This window comes from Acartia tonsa, chromosome 7 (assembly GCF_053477335.1).
Source record: "Acartia tonsa isolate MP-2025a chromosome 7, ASM5347733v1, whole genome shotgun sequence".
NCBI classification, from domain to species: Eukaryota; Metazoa; Arthropoda; class Copepoda; order Calanoida; family Acartiidae; genus Acartia; species Acartia tonsa.
The window spans coordinates 49307113-49323757 of record NC_137266.1 but is presented as its reverse complement, the minus strand read 5'-3'; the positions used below and the strand labels follow the sequence as shown (position 1 = coordinate 49323757).

General features: G+C 30.4%; 1 protein-coding gene across 1 annotated transcript in view; it reads left to right on the top strand.

Annotated features, from left to right (window-relative positions):
• The window catches only part of btv (dynein cytoplasmic heavy chain beethoven), a 71317-nt gene that overhangs the window by 2249 nt on the left and 52423 nt on the right, over positions 1–16645 (top strand). The window contains 19 exon segments of the mRNA XM_080167178.1: positions 1853–1903; positions 2296–2351; positions 2519–2582; positions 2934–2996; positions 3336–3404; positions 3777–3842; positions 4081–4124; positions 4278–4365; positions 4696–4811; positions 5314–5389; positions 5839–5925; positions 6234–6277; positions 6768–6837; positions 7439–7524; positions 8172–8249; positions 12827–12905; positions 13339–13423; positions 14031–14150; positions 14754–14896. Coding sequence (XP_080023304.1) covers positions 1853–1903; positions 2296–2351; positions 2519–2582; positions 2934–2996; positions 3336–3404; positions 3777–3842; positions 4081–4124; positions 4278–4365; positions 4696–4811; positions 5314–5389; positions 5839–5925; positions 6234–6277; positions 6768–6837; positions 7439–7524; positions 8172–8249; positions 12827–12905; positions 13339–13423; positions 14031–14150; positions 14754–14896 — 1485 coding nt within the window.

Sequence of the window (16645 nt, the reverse complement as noted above, 5' to 3'; positions counted from 1 at the left end):
TCTCACTAACCACTGAAGTGATATGATTCTCCTTGACAGCGAAACTTCGCATAGTTACAGAGATGGTTTATAACTATTCGGGGGAGGGTAAATCGATCCTTCCAAAAGAAATTCCCTTCCAGTCTTTTTTTACTTTTTCTTTTCAAAACTAAAATTTACAGTTGAGGGCTGATTTACCACCCTACCCTCAAGAAGTATCCATAGAGGCCTCTAAGGGCGTAGCCGATAATGTAGCAATAAAAGAATATAAGATTTATAATAACTAAAAAATCTTACTGAACGTTTATTAATGTACATCAAGTCTTCATTTTCAAAGAAGGTGTATCAACTATTTTTTTTATAGCTAGCCGGTTCTTTTAGTAAGTAGTAGATGTAAAATTTTTCATAGAATTCAGATATGCAATCGGTTTTTTTGTAGACCTCTTATTTTTTAAGTAATTTAAGTTTAAAAAAAAAAAAATTAAGTCGATTTTAAGGTACTAAAATGCAACAAAAAAAAGAAAGAAAATGGTCATTATGAACAAAAATAGTAAGATCTTTAATTTGACACCTTACTTTTTCAATTCTGTCAGGTAATTATTGAAAAAATCGATTTTTTTAAACCCACGAGAATAAAAACTTTGAACTTAATTTTATTATTTCACAAATAAAAAAATATGGGTTCATATATACCATTAGAATCAGAAAAATATTACGAATCCATTGTAAGCAAAATTGAAAAAAAAAGTTTACAATATAGTATATAAACTACAATAAAAGGAATTATATGAAAATATCATATTATGTTGTACAGGCAGCGTCTTAATTCTTCAATTGAGTATAAAAATGGGAAGGGGGTAAAGAGGGGGTAAAGAGGGGGTAAAAAAGGGAAAACAATAGTGTTGTCTGAACAAAAAAAATAATTGGCCATTTCTGTAATTTTTTAATTTTTTAATTTTTTTCAATTTTGCTTACAATGGATTCGTAATATTTTTCTGATTCTAATGGTATATATGAACCCATGTTTTTTATGTCTGTTTGAGAAAATATTTAGGTCTAAAGTTTTTATTATACCGAGGTTAAAAAAATAGATTTTTTCAATAATTACTCAACAGAATTTTAAAAGTAAGGTGTCAAATTAAAGATCTTACTATTTTTGTTCTTACTGACCATTTTCTTCTTTTATTTTGTTGCGTTTTAGTACCTTAAAACCGACTTAATTATTTTTTTAAAAAACTTAAATTACTTAAAAAATAAGAGGTCTACAAAAAAACCGATTGCATATTTGAATTCTATGAAAAATTTTACATCTACTACTTACTAAAAGAACCGGCTAGCTATAAAAAAAAAAGTTGATACAACTTCTTTAGAGAAAATATCTAAATTAAATCTTTCAAACATTAGTATCCATCTTACAGACAATAAAATAATTTCTAACTAATCAAGGGAATTTATTTATTTAAGCTTCCATTTCAATTTAACTGTGCATGTAATATACATACAAAATGTGTTATTAACTAACAGAACTAAAGTCAGTTTATGCAATCTTTATTTCTTTCTTTTGACAAATTTATTATGCTAACTTCTATAATGTTATAATAAAAAGTATTATTTGGTACATAGCTAGTCAAAAATTTAACATAAAAAAATTACAATTACTTTCCCTCAAAGTGCCCAGCAAGCACAAGATCCACCTTTCTCCTTTTATAATATTTTTTTCTCTTCCCCAACCTATCATAACGTTAAAAACACTAAAAACACACAAAGAACTACTCCTCACCCCACCCCTCCCATATTTTTTTCAAAATAAGGGGAATGGAGTTCTGTGCTCGACTAGACACTTTGAAGGAAACCAATGTTAAATCTTTTTTAGATAATGATTCATACGGATAACCTGCCCCTTCCTGGTCAAAGCGATGATAAGGTAATAATATTTTATATAATTAAAGAATGTCGCTAGTCTGACGTTTATTGACGGATAGCTTCACTCTGTCATAATGATAAAATTTATAAGTTTACAATCTAAAAATAATACAGCACTTAACTAAAATCATAATAATAAACTATATTTAATGTATCTTTTAAAAGCGAAGCTTTTCTATAATTAGATTAGGTCCGTTCGTCCGTCCATCAAGGGCAGTTTGTTTTTTTCGTTGATTTAAACAGGTTAGAATTCAAACTTTACATGATTCCTATAACAACTAGGTAATATTTAGGAAGCGTAGCAACTATTTACCAGAAAGTCCGTTTAAAACACGCTGATGTTTTACTTTTTTGCTGTAGTATAAGATGACATATATTATTTTTTTTCTTCAGGTTTTGATTTTCTTCAAGAAGCGGCCAGATGTAATAACACCAGATAACTTGCACAGGTATAATATTAGGCAAAGCTTTTCCAGTACGGCTTCGAAACCGTTAATATCCGCTGGATTATAACCGGTTCTCTAATAAAAAAATAATGTATTGCTGCGTTTTGGCAGAACAGATGAAAGCTTCCATATGAATTGTTTTTTAATTAATCTACAAATCTTTTATTAAGGGATGTATATGTTTCATCGATGTTAGACTCTCCTGTTTCTGCTCTCTATCATGTTCTACAGAAGGTAAATTTTTATTTGATTGTTTAGTTTTTTAGTAGACTAGTTACATCACCACTAGCCTCTAAGGAAAGGCAGGGGAAGTCATTAAATAACTTCATAAAGACTATCTAAAAAGTACAACCTATTTGGACCAGCTTCATTCAACCCTATATATCCTTTTAGAAAGGACGGGGAGGATAGGAAAATTACTTATCTCCCCCCGCCCCCCTTAATATATATGAAGCTTATATGAAAAGAATAAAAATCCGGACCAGCTTACTTCACCCCTAGCCTCTAGGTGGGGTACAGGAAAATAGCTTATAAACGTCCTAAGATATTATAACATTAAATCTTAAACTATAAATATTATTTTAGGTTTATACTCCACTCCTACTAAAAGATCCTCGTTGGAGCTCTGATTTTGATCCTAAACTTCAGGTTGATAAAAATAAATTAGTATATTTGTTAAAGATTGGAACTCTGAATATAATAAAATCAAACAAAGCAGTTTTAACATTTTTGTTATTATTTATAAAAATTCTTAAATATTTATTTATCGCATCGTATTATAGACAGCATTAAGCAGAGATTCAAAATTATAAAATTGAAACCGAAGCCCTCGACTAATGAATTTAATTTTATTATTCTTGGAAAATTGTCTATAGATGATGTCTGAGAACTGATTCTAATCCAGTGGATATTAATCGGTTTCGAAGCCATACTGCAAAACATTTTTATCTATTCTACAGATGCCTTAATAGCAAATTTTAATTTTAGGGTTTAATGACAGAATTAGAGAAAGGGTTGGGTTCTATATTACGTCGGCAAGATCCTTCTTTAGTGAAGGTAAGATAATTTCAAGCTGAATTCTATTTGGTTCTTGAGTTGTGAAGAAAAAAATCAATCTAGCTGGACTAGCTTATCGAAATTTGAGAATCATTACTGTATTTTTCCTTATTCCAAGTCAACTGTCAATAAAAACAAATTAGACAAATCATAAAAGTTCTAGTTTTATGGTATTATTCGGCTTTAATGAGCAGGTTTTAGTCTTATTTCAACGGTATGTGTTCCTCTGTCGCCACTACCCTCTCTCTTTATAATAACATTCAAAATATTTTCATCAATAAAAAAAACTGTGTTATTAATTTTTTCTTTGAGAAAATCCTCTAATTAAAAAATGAAATCTTTCAAATCTGAATAAAATTATTGTTAATTTAGAATGATGAAGAAGGTGGTAACTTGGATTCCATGTCCAATATTTTGACTCCTGTCGATGAATATCAGGTAAAATATCTTTTACTATTGAAAAAAATGATACTTAACCCAACAAAGTCAATAATTTTCATTGAAATATGAATCTAATGTATAGTAAAGTTTAAATAAGGTATTGGCACAAATAATTATAGAAATTATTTCAGCTGAAAATTGATTCAGTATTAAAAGTGCACAAGATGTTAATATTTAAAGCAACATTAAATTTAAAATCTTTTATTTTAAACTTTAAAATATTTTGTATTTTTAGTATTGGACAGATGTTGCAAAAACCTCTAATAAACGAGAAGAAAGGTGATTTTAATATTATTAATTGCAAAAAAAATGAAATAAATGTTTTACATTAATAGCTTCGTTTCAGTGCATATAGATTCATTTGAATTTGTCGAAATCTGATTTTAGATATAAAGCAAGCGTTTGATACATATAACATTTTTCTATATTTAGGGAAAAGGCCTCAAGTTTTTCTACCACATTGCAGCCATTGGCCAAGGATTTCGAGAATCTTGATTCTCTTCAAATCCTAGATGTTGAGGTATTTATTTATAATAATATTGAAGGGGTTTCAGAGGTTTTTTTCCCGCTCCAAAGTTTTTGTGAGTGCCTCTGGTAAATTTTAGGGGAGGTGGAATATAATTTAATTCCAAAAAATTCAAAAAAAATTCAAACTACTTTAGCTTGAATACCACTCCTTCCATCTGTTTGCCAGAAACGTTTGTACAGAACCTTAAATTTCTAGCTACTATTTTTGTGATGATTCCCTTGTCTATGGGCATTGATTCCGGTTGTCCATAAAGACTTTTACTTGGCTACTATATGAGATATGCTTCTAAAATTTATTTTATCTTGTTACTGCAATGTAAAGGATGTCTTGGAGACAAGCTACAATGTTTTGGATGATCTATGGAAGCTTGACGATTATGTTTTCCCTCAAACAAGGATGACACATCTTATGGATGTCATAGCACATTCTATTGCAAGGTAAATAAACATATGAATAGTCACTTTATGACGATTTTTAATAAGTTGCTTATCCCCAAGTATCTTAGATAATTTTTTAAAAATAGCTTAAAACTATCCCAAGACTTAAATTTTTAAAATGGAGAACTTAATTGGTATAGAGTTAAAAAATCGTAAGATACAGACAAAAAAACGGCTTTTAATTTAAAACTTTCCCCGAAAGAATTTTCTTCTTTTGTTTTCTTAGTTTAATTCAAATATGGGGCTAATATGCATGTTTCTAAACTCTTCTTATTTTAAGTATCCTACAATCTGTAAATAGGGTAAGTTATAGAAACATGAACATCAAATTAATATGTTAGCTGTTATATGTAAAATTCTTTTTAGTAACACACTTATTAGGGCAACAAAGGGATTTTTATTAATTTGAATTCATCTGAACCCTCCTTTTCTAAATAAATGTAGAAATATTTTATCCTATTGATAAAATGTATCAAAATTTGTGATCTTTACCTACTTTTAGATATGTACAAAGCAAAGTTGGGATGTTGGATATTTGGAGAGGAAAATATTCGGAAGTGGACCTATATATGTCACAGGTATAGGCATACATATAGATAGATAGATAATGATATATAGATAGATAGATATATATATAGATAGATATTTGGAGAGGAAAATATTCTGAAGTGGACCTATATATGTCACAGGTTTAGGCATACATATAGAAAGATAGATATATAGATAGATAGATATATAGATAGATATTTGGAGAGGAAAATATTCTGAAGTGGACCTATTTATGTCACAGGTAATAGTCATACTGTAGATAGATAGATAGATGGATAGTTAGATAAATAGATAGATAGATAGATAAATAGATAGATAGATGGATATATGGATGGAAAGATAGATAGATAGACAGATAAGTAGATATATTTTAGAGTAATAATCTGTGTGATAAATGACAGGATATGCAATAGAGTTATATTTCAAAATATTAATCTGTGTGATAAATATCAAGATACATAATAGAGTTATATTTTAGAGTATTAATCTGTGTGATAAATGGCAAGATATGTGTGATAAACTAACAAGTCTTTATTGGATTAACTTTGCTTATCACAAATGGCAGGTCAGTAGTTTTTTGCAGGGATCCAAAAGGATAAGACAATGACCGATAAATTGATGTACATCCCCAATGAAGATAAACAAAATTTCCTCTTCAGTAGATTAAAATTAGGGGTTGAAACATTTAGATACTCAACTTATTGAACCAGCCAATCCCAATTCAACAAAAGTCCCAAAAGATGTCAAGCCAACAAATAAGAAAACGTTGTAAAACTTTGGGGACTGGTGTAATAAATAATAAAGTGAAATATCTCTTCCTGATTAAAGAGATGATTGGATATTTGTTATAAAAATTCAACCTTTATTTTTTAGGGCTCAGGATATTCCCCCAGCCATACTAAAGCTGTAGCAGCGAGGTTTCGTGAGATTTTATCTCTCAGAACTCTTCATAAACAGCTGACACAGCTGCTATCTCATAGCGAACAGGTAGGGAATTCAGGTATAAGGTAGCGAGGTTTCGTGAGATTTTATCTCTGAGAACTCTTCATAAACAGCTGACACAGCTGCTATCTCATAGCGAACAGTTAGGGAATTAAGGTATAAAGTAGCGAGGTTTCGTGAGATTTTATCTCTGAGAACTCTTCATAAACAGCTGACACAGCTGCTATCTCATAGCGAACAGTTAGGGAATTAAGGTATAAAGTAGCGAGGTTTCGTGAGATTTTATCTCTGAGAACTCTTCATAAACAGCTGACACAGCTGCTATCTCATAGTGAACAGGTAGGGAATTAAGGTATAAAGTAGCGAGGTTTCGTGAGATTTTATCTCTGAGAACTCTTCATAAACAGCTGACACAGCTGCTATCTCATAGTGAACAGGTAGGTAATTCAGGTATAAGGTAAAGAGGTTTTGTGAGATTTTATCTCTGAGAACTCTTCATAAACAGCTGACACAGCTGCTATCTCATAGCGAACAGGTAGGGAATTAAGGTATAAAGTAGATAAGACAATGGACGATAAATTGATGTAAATCCCCAATTATGAACACAAAAATTACCCCTTCTAAATATTAAAATTTAACTTTTTGAACACTCAACTTGATTAGTCAACCAATCAAAATTCACAGAGTCCACAAAGATGTTTAGCCAAAATATAAGAAAACGCTTATATAAAACTTTGGGGACTAGAATAATAAACAGCCCATTGTCCCATCGACTCTCTCTCTCGCTGTATTGAATTGGTTTTTAAGAAGAGTAGCATCTCTATATATTAGTTTTTCAACATACTAGCGGCTGTTCCCTTATCATCTAGTAACTCTATAATCGATAAGGAAGGGAGGTGGCAAAAAAAGCCTAAAACAATTGTTTTGCTTTGGTTAGCTTCCTAAAATAAAGAATCAGTACTAAAATAAAGAATCAGCACTTAAGCTAAATACAAAAAAAAACCTTACTACTTCATATAATGTGAAATTATATTTTTTTATCAAGTATAAGTTCTGATTTTTCTCTTTTTCTTTTTCCCTTTACATCTTTTTCCACATTTTTCTTTATCTAAATATATTGATTTTTAAAAATTTAGGATGAGCTAAGAACAGCTGAAAGTTTCAGTGTTTTTGATAACATCAATGCTGTACAATATAATCCATATACAGAACCTACTTGGAGGTAAGAAAGTATATTTTCTGACAGGCTTTTTTATTGAATACATACAAGCTTACAAAGTGAGATATGATATCGCATATTCTATTTATAACTTTAATTTGATAACATTAACGCTGTACAATATATACCCACTTGGAGGTAAGAAATAAAAATACAATGTTCTGACAGGCTTCCGTATTAAGGACAGACATTCTTACCTATTAATTAGGCTGCTGTCCATGAAACTTTGACGTTAGGTCCTAAAACCTAGGATAATTAAGGGAAGTTAAATCTTTCCTCTTCTGTCCAAAAACCAGAGGTATTAGGTTAAGTAACATCCAACAGACAAACAACCATTTGAATCCTAACTCCTAATTGTGCATAGTAAGGAAGTGCGCATGTTTTGGATCAAGGCATTCCCACTACTCTGTCTATTTAAGTCGCACATCTAAAATAGCAGTATTAGGAACCATTCTTAACGTCTTTAGTTTTAAAACAGACATACTTAGTTTTACTAATTTCTATTTACAATTTAAATTCAACAAAGGGACAATACAATACAAAAAAAACATGAAGAATTGAAACTATTTGTTAACTAATTTTAAAATTATAAAAAATATATAAAGCAAAACCAGAAAATCTAATCTACCTGCTAATTTTGTTATGTATAGGGCTCTTGTGAAGCAGTATGAGGGAAGCTTAGCCCCAGCAGAGCATAGAATTGCCAGCAAGCTTAGAAACCAACTTAGGTATAGATAGATAGATTGATAGGCAGGTAGATAGTATAAGAAATACTTAGCCCCAGCAGAGCATAGAATTGCCAGCAAGCTTAGAAACCAACTTAGGTCTAGATAGATAGATTTATAGGCAGGTAGATAGTGTGAGGAAAGCTTAGCCCCAGTAGAACATAAAATTGCAAGCAAGCTTAGAAACTAAATAAGGTATAAATAGATAAATTGATAGGCAGGTAGATAGTTAAGAAATACTTAGCCCTTGCAGAGCATAGAATTGAGCGCAAGCTTAGAAACCAACAAAATATATAGACTAGTAAACAGGTAGATAGTATGAAGAAAATAATAGCCTTGGCAGAACATAGAATTGCCAACCAACTCAGGCAATGAATAGAAAGACACTTCCAGAGCATTAATGGTTGTGCGAATGGGGCGCTTGTCCAAAATCTGTGATATGGAGATCACTCTTCTATGAGTACTACTTAAATCCTACTTTTACTGCAATACACATAGACATTCTCAAAGTCGGCTTGTCAGTGAAGAATGCTTTTCCTTTTATTCCCACAAGTATAATACGAATTTGGTTGAACCCGTGGCTGTTCATCAAATACCCACGCACAGTATTATATTGCTTTAAATCAAGAATAAATGGCTGGTTATGATGTTCGATCTATATCATACTAGAAATGCCTGGATGTACCATCCAGGTTTAGATAAATTAGTGAAAATTATTGTTTCCTTCTCTTATAATACATTATTGGTATTGCATCTTATAGCTATTCTTTCATAGCGTAGTGGTATGATATGAGAGAATGGGGTACGAAGATCAGTGGTTCAATTATTGTTGTTAGAATAAACATATTTTATTTCCTTTAAAAAAAATTTAATTATTTATTAAATAAATAAAATAAAACTAAAACTTATTTTGAAAAGTCACTTAAAATCTTTAAAAAAGCAATTTAAAAAAAAATGTTGCCAAGCCTCGAACCGACTTCCTTGGCCCTAAATATTCTAAAGAATATTTCTTTTTATGACATTGTAAACAACATCAGTAATTAATAAAATAAAACTAATTTTGAAGTCCCTTAATATATTTAAAAAGGTAATTAAAAAAAAAATTATCGCCAAGCCTCGAACCGACTTCCATGGCCCTAAATATTTTAAAGAATACTTTATAGTAATTGTTTAAATTAACAGACCTTTAAAGCTTTCCTCTTTAGCTCAGTGGATAAGTTTTATTGTTAATATTTTATCCAAGCAGTCTGAAGCACCTAAGATCGAAACCTCTTCGGGTATTTAAAAAATATTTTTATCTGTATAGAGAGAGAAAGAGAAAGAAAGATATTGTTGTGTGGAGGGGGGGGGGGGTAATTTTTTTCCAGAACGATTTCTCTTGGGTGGGTGGTGTTACCCTCTTCCAAAATAGTTAGAAACCTTCCCAGAACCTATGATAAGCTACCCTGTAAAGGAGAACCATATGGGTTCAGGGGTTAGCGAGATCCTTTGTCACAAACAAACAGACAGACAAATAAACATTCTGTTACTTTATTATATGGATGATAGCTTTAATAGTTTATTATACATGCGGGCAATAGAACTGGAATTCTTGATAAGTTACTTGGGGGGTTTTGAACCGGCGACCTATAAGCTTTGAGGGATACTTAATATTATAGGAGGAAAGAGAGAGAGAGAGAGAGAGAGAGAAAGAAATTCGTAGGTTGCGTAATTTTCAATCATCAGCGACCGTTTAAACGGATATAAAAATCAAAAATTTATAAAGTAACAGGATATTTGTCTGTGTGTTTGTATGTTTGGAGGGTAGGGCGAGTAATATAATAGTTATTTAAAGCATCGTATTATTAACTATTATTATATAACACTGGCTTTAATCTGAAATGATTGTGCATTTTTATATTCATAGAAAACTGGATATAATAAGATGTTAAATATATTTTTCATAATAATAACCACGACCTTAGCCTTACAACGTACCCCTATGCCACAAAAGCCGCATAAATGGCAAACAAAAATTGGTCATCTTTTTACAACCCAAAACAAAATTAATAATGGGGATTAATCAACCCTTCTTTTTCTTCCATTGTTCTTTCCTTGAACTTTCCTTGAATATTAATATTTTTCTTCAATTGTCTTTTACCCTACTATTAATCTTTTTCTTCCATTTTCCAATCCCCGACTATTAATCTCTGAATATTAAGGGGATAGAAATTGAAATTATTATAATAGCTAAAACTATTACGCCGATATTAAATTACACCAAATTTTTGTTAAAAATATTGTTATAAGAGCTAAAAAACGCTCCGCCGACATTTAAATACTCTTTTGTTTTAATTTAAATTAATCTAATAATTTTTACAAAGACGACATTAAATAGGTATAATTTTTAAACATGTTGATTGTTGAATCAACACCCCATCATGTGTAATTTCTTGCCGCGTCAAATTTTTAAAAATTAAGACATAAATTTTTTATATATTGTCTAATTTTGAAAATATATTTCAGTGTTTTCCATAGCTCAGTGGGAAAGTTGGGGTGACTGGTTATCATGATCGAGCGTTCAATTCCCGGATTTGATATGTTTTTTTTCAGTTCGTTTCCTTGTCTACCTTGGATGCGAGTTCAAGACTTACGAAAAACAAATTTTAAAAAATAGCTTTTTGATATTTTAAGTGACTGTTAATACAATGTAAATAAGTAAACTTTTACCAAATATTACTTATTATATCAGAGAGTGAAAATGATATTTAGTGTTTGGGTAGTTTCGAACTGACAACCTTCCGACTTGAATCGAAGTTAAACAAAAAATATTTAAATTAGTCTTAGTTAAAAATTTATAGATCAATCGCAGAGATTTGAACACGCAATGGTTCCGTTAATAAGCAAGTACGATAACCACAATACCAAGAACGCCAGTATAAATGTGTGAAATTAATTACAATAGTGGTGGGGGGGGGGAGGAGGGGTTTACTGAACCAGCATCACATGGCCTTTGTAGTTTAGCGATGAGAGATAGATAGATAGATAAAAAAATCACGGAGGTTTCGTGAATTTCATTTTGGGAGGTGGGGGGAGACATAAGGAGGAAATAGGGAAGGAAGAACATATGAAGTGGGATGGATTTATAATAATAGTATAGTTTTTTTTACAAAAACTTAATTTTGATGTAAATTGTTAAAAGAATATCGTTTTTAGGATTTTTATATGTGTATGTACATTAGATATAATGTTTTAAATAGTTTTAATTAATATTAGGTCAGTTTGAGCTTAATTTATACGAAACATTGCTAAATTTTAAATCTTTTATATGGGAAATTTTGTCCATGTACTTTTTGACCGAAACCTCGAAATTAAAAAGTTGGGAGGTTTCGTGAGAAAAATATTTGGTTTGGTAAGAAAAACACGGAGGTTTCGTGATACAATTTTCAAGGATAAAAAAGTATAGGGAGGTTTCGTGAGTAATATATTTTTTGCTATCTTGTTTATTTTAAGTACTGAAAATTGGATTGAAGATTAGCTTGAATATAGAAGTCTTCCTTCCTTATTCGCATGTCGCGAGTTCGAACCCCGTCCGAGAGGGCCAGGCATTTTGTACATGTTAAAAATTGGAAGATTTCATTAAATAAAAGTTGTCGCAAATATAGGTATTAAATAAGTATATCAAGTACATAAGAAGGAAGATGGTTTTATAAAGTGTATTTATATTACAAGTGAATCAATTAAGTATGAAAGATACAGGATAGGAGATAATAAACATAAGTAGTGTAGGACAGGAGATTGCCTTAAGTCCAAAGCATCTAATTGTGCATTGTGTTAGGCCTCTAACATAAGACCTAGGCACAATTCATGCTAAGTACTAAGGAACCTAAATTTAAACTACAATGCATGCTAAATTAACTAAGATCATTACCTTTAAGCCAGGAGAGAAGAAAGAACTTAATAGTTCAAGAGTTAGTAAATAACTGGCTGATTTTAAGAGGTGCAACTTATAAAGACAACTTATTACCAGGATCTAGTCATTGTCTGTTCAATAAGGTGTTTGTATGTTAAACTTGTGACGTAAATGTAGCTGTGGCTGTAGGTATGCTTAGTTTTACATAATGGTTACATGATTACTTTAACAATAGATACAATGTTTTATATAAGCATATAACATTAGTCAATCACACATAGATTACCATGGATAGGCAAGTATTACCCATATATAGTGTTATATTGGTAATAATAGGCCTGAAATTGCATAAAAATACATTAAAACTGCCTGAGGGCTGACCATATTATCTGTGTCTTATGCCCTGAAGTGCAAGAGATAATTACTATAAACTGTCAATCAAAATTTATAGAGGGTATAAATAAAGTGAACTAGATGCGAAGCATTTCTATAAAAATCTTGTCTGTACATTCAAAGAATTTTGAAATTTAGATGTCGCATCTCCATTAACATTAGCAACCAATCAGAAGGGGATTTTTTATAATAAGACAAAGTCTTTTTCAGCCAATGAAAACATGAGTTTCTAGTTTTTAACCAATAAGAGGACACAAACAATTGAAGAATAACTGAAATGTACATTTTTGTTTAGAAACATGAATGCCAACACAATGCAGTTTCTACAGGAGTTTAAACGTTACCAAGAACTGATGAGAAGACCAAGTATCCAGGTATAGAGAAGCTGTGCTATTTATGATTTTTTATAGCTGATACGCCCATAGAGGCCTCTAGGGGCAAAGGGGGATAAGTCGATTTTCCAGCTTTAACTTTAGTTTTAGAAAGGAAAAGTATAAATTAAAGTTTTAGGAGGGAAGGGGTGTTATGGGAGATTTCTCTTGGGAGGGGAGAGATACTGGTACTCTCACCCAAAATAGTTAAAACCTTCCCGTGAACTTTTAGAAGCTTCACTTTAAAGGAGACAAACCAGCAATACAGACAAACTGACAGATAGACATTCTCTTTCTTTTATAAAAAAAATCCAAAAATAATTTGTGATTTTAACTAAAATAATGTATTTTTGTTATTGTCAGACAATTTTACCTTTTTTAAGATGATAAAATCAACTGAACAAAAATAAACAAAATCTTCTAATAACTTTTTCAGAGAGAGCTAATTGCAGAAAGAGAAAATCTGTTGGGAAAAATCTCAGAATATGTTCAGAATGAAAGAAAGGCTTTTCAAGCTTCAGGTATTGTAAAATGTCTGTTACTGATCCAAAACAGCAAAGCACGAACAAGAGCAAGTGTTTTTAGCAACTTCCAGTGGTTATTTTGATTATTTTGTGGTGAATATACTAGATCTCTGTTTAATATAGTTTTCAACTGAAAAAGATAAGTTTCACAATGTTTGTGGGTTACATAGAAAAACTTTGAAAGAAATATATTCAAACGTTTTGTTGAGTTCAAAGTGCAAAATAAAAAAATAAAAACATGGCAAAACATAATCAAGTGATAAAAATTCCAAATAATATTAATCAAACTGTTAACATTATTACAATTTACCACTCTTTTTGCTAAATATATATTTTTCATCTATGGATTTTCAATCTCAACTCGTTATACATATAAAAAGTTTTTGTCAAGCCTATGATAGACTTAAATTTTCAATCATTTAGCCTGATATAATAGAAACAAAGTATATCAACTAAAACAATGCCTTACATTACTGCTGGAAGGTGCTTAACAAAAGCTAATAAAACTACACTTTACTATGTTTATTATAATTCATTATATTTATCAATCTATCTATCTATTTATTTACCTAACTATCTATAATAATCAACCAATATGTTTTAGGTCCTAAATGGTCTAGAGATGATTTTTCCCCCGCCGTTTCTAGCATTTATTTTGTGCATCACTCTGAGGCAAGGTTTCAGGATGTGATGAATACTGGAGAGAAAATTCTGTCAGATTTAAGTAAGTTTTATTTCATTTTCAGTTTAACTTCGAAACCGTTTAATATCCGCTGCATTAGAACTGGTTCTGAGCCATGCTGAAAAATTATGCATTGCATTGTATTATAGACAATTTTTCACGAATGATAAAATAAAGATTATAAAATCAATGCAAAATAAATTTTCATTTTATTATCCGCAAAAAGCTACCTGTAATACGATGTGATAGATAACTACTCTTCTATAATATTTATAATTTTTATAAACTGAGTAAGGGACGAAAAAGCAACAAAAAATTACAACAAAAATTAGGATTAAAGCGTATGATGATTTATTGATAGGAAACAGGACGAGTTGTAAAGCAGATGTTTATTTATCATAAAAAGGATAGGATGAGAAAGACCATAAACCTACGGAAAACTTGGTTGATTACTGAATGCTCTTACTACAAGAAAAAGTTCACAAAAATCAGCAGTCTATTTTAAGTAGCAGCTTAGAAAATCACATTTTATCCCACACCCTTTCGGACTGACGGACAGACAGACAAAGCATATTATAGATTTTAAATAGTAAATAGTAAATGTAAAAGCTACATTTATTACTTTTAATTTTTGTAACATTTTAGGTAGCTGGCCTATGATGAAAGACGATATTAAATCATTTTTGGAAGAGTTAAAGTCATATCAGCGAGACCAGTTTGATCTGTGGAGCAATTACTATCTGGATCAGTTAAATTCTAGAGAATTATCCTTAGATACTGATAAACAGGTAGTTAGATAGATAGAGAGATAGACATGTAGAATGTATTGTAGATGTATAATAGATAATTTGACGTACTAATGATTTGTTTCTCTGGTGTTGAAGATATTTTGAGTAATTAAATCTATGAAAATTATCTTTGGATTTGGGGAGGGGGTTTGGCTATTTATTTATCTAACTTAAAAAACTATGAAATTATCAAAGAATTCTCGTGCTTTAATGACAATTTTGAATCTCTAATAATTAAAGTTTACATTTCAAGAAACAAGTTTAAGATAATCGCAAATATTTATAGAATACCTAATAGCAATACAATTTTTTTTCTGATTGGCTTAACACAACTCTAACTTCTCTCAAAATTATGAATACAGAAGAAATAATTCTTTGCTCTGACTTAAATATTAATCTGCTTAAATATAATGAACATTCTCCAACCAACGACTTTTTAAATATGTTAATCTCTCATTCTTTTTTACCAGTTATTACATTACCTAGCAGAATTACACCAACAAGTGCCACTTTGATTGATAACATTTTTACAAATAATAGGATGGATAATTACAATGCCGGACTTATTTACTCAAGTCTATCTGACCATCTCCCAATATTTTACTTAAATGTTAGTAATCCTAAGCAAAACAAAGATTCTTTTTTACAAAAAAGAAATATGTCTAATGAAAATACTGAAATATTTAAGCAATCCTTATCCTCTTATGATTGGTCTGACATAACTACAGATTCTAATCCAGAGAGTGCTTTTGAAAACTTTTCTAATGTTATCAATAAAAACTTGGTAAAATGTTTCCTTTTTAAAACTACAAAACCCAACAAAAGAGTTATCCCCAAAAATCCCTGGATGTCACCAGCTTTACTAAACATAAGAAAGAAAAAAGAAATGTTATTAAGACAAAAATTTAAGGATAAAACCGTTGATAACAATAGAAAATTTGTCATTGCAAATAATATTTATAAATCTGCGGTTAGGAAAGCCAAAAAAGAGTACTATTTTTCTAAATTCAATGAATTTTCGTCTAACATGAAAAAAACTTGGTCTACAATTAATCAACTTATTAACAAGAATAAAAAAACGCATTCTATCCCAAATCTTTTTACTGATGATAACAGATCTTATGAAAACTTTCAAGATATTTGTGAGGGTTTTAACAATTTTTTTATTAATGTTGGTCCCAGTCTAGCAGATGAAATTCCATTTTGCGAAAATGATTTTAATGACTACCTTGGGGTTCCAGTCAATGAAAATTTTGTCTTTCAAAAAATTACCCCTCAAATAATTTTTTCTACTCTCAATAAGCTAAAACCTAAACTAAGTTGTGGACCTGACAATATTTCTACTAAACTTTTAAAAGAAATTATGCCAAGTATTATAGATCCTGTTGTTCACCTATTTAATCTTTCATTTAAACATGGCTTTGTTCCAAACAATTATAAATGCGCTAAAATTTTGCCAATCTTTAAATCAGGAAGGAATAATTCATTTGATAACTATAGACCTATTAGTATATTAAATGCCTTTTCTAAACTACTGGAAAAAATAGTTGCCTGTCAAATGTTTAAATACTTAAATAAGTTCAATATTCTTTATAAACATCAACAGACCCAAGCACAACACAACACAGCCCTTAATTCAATTATTGAATAAAATATACCAAGGTCTTGATTCTCAAACACCAGAATACACACTGGGGTGCTTCATTGACTTTAAAAAGGCATTTGATACTTGCAATGTCCAAATTCTTT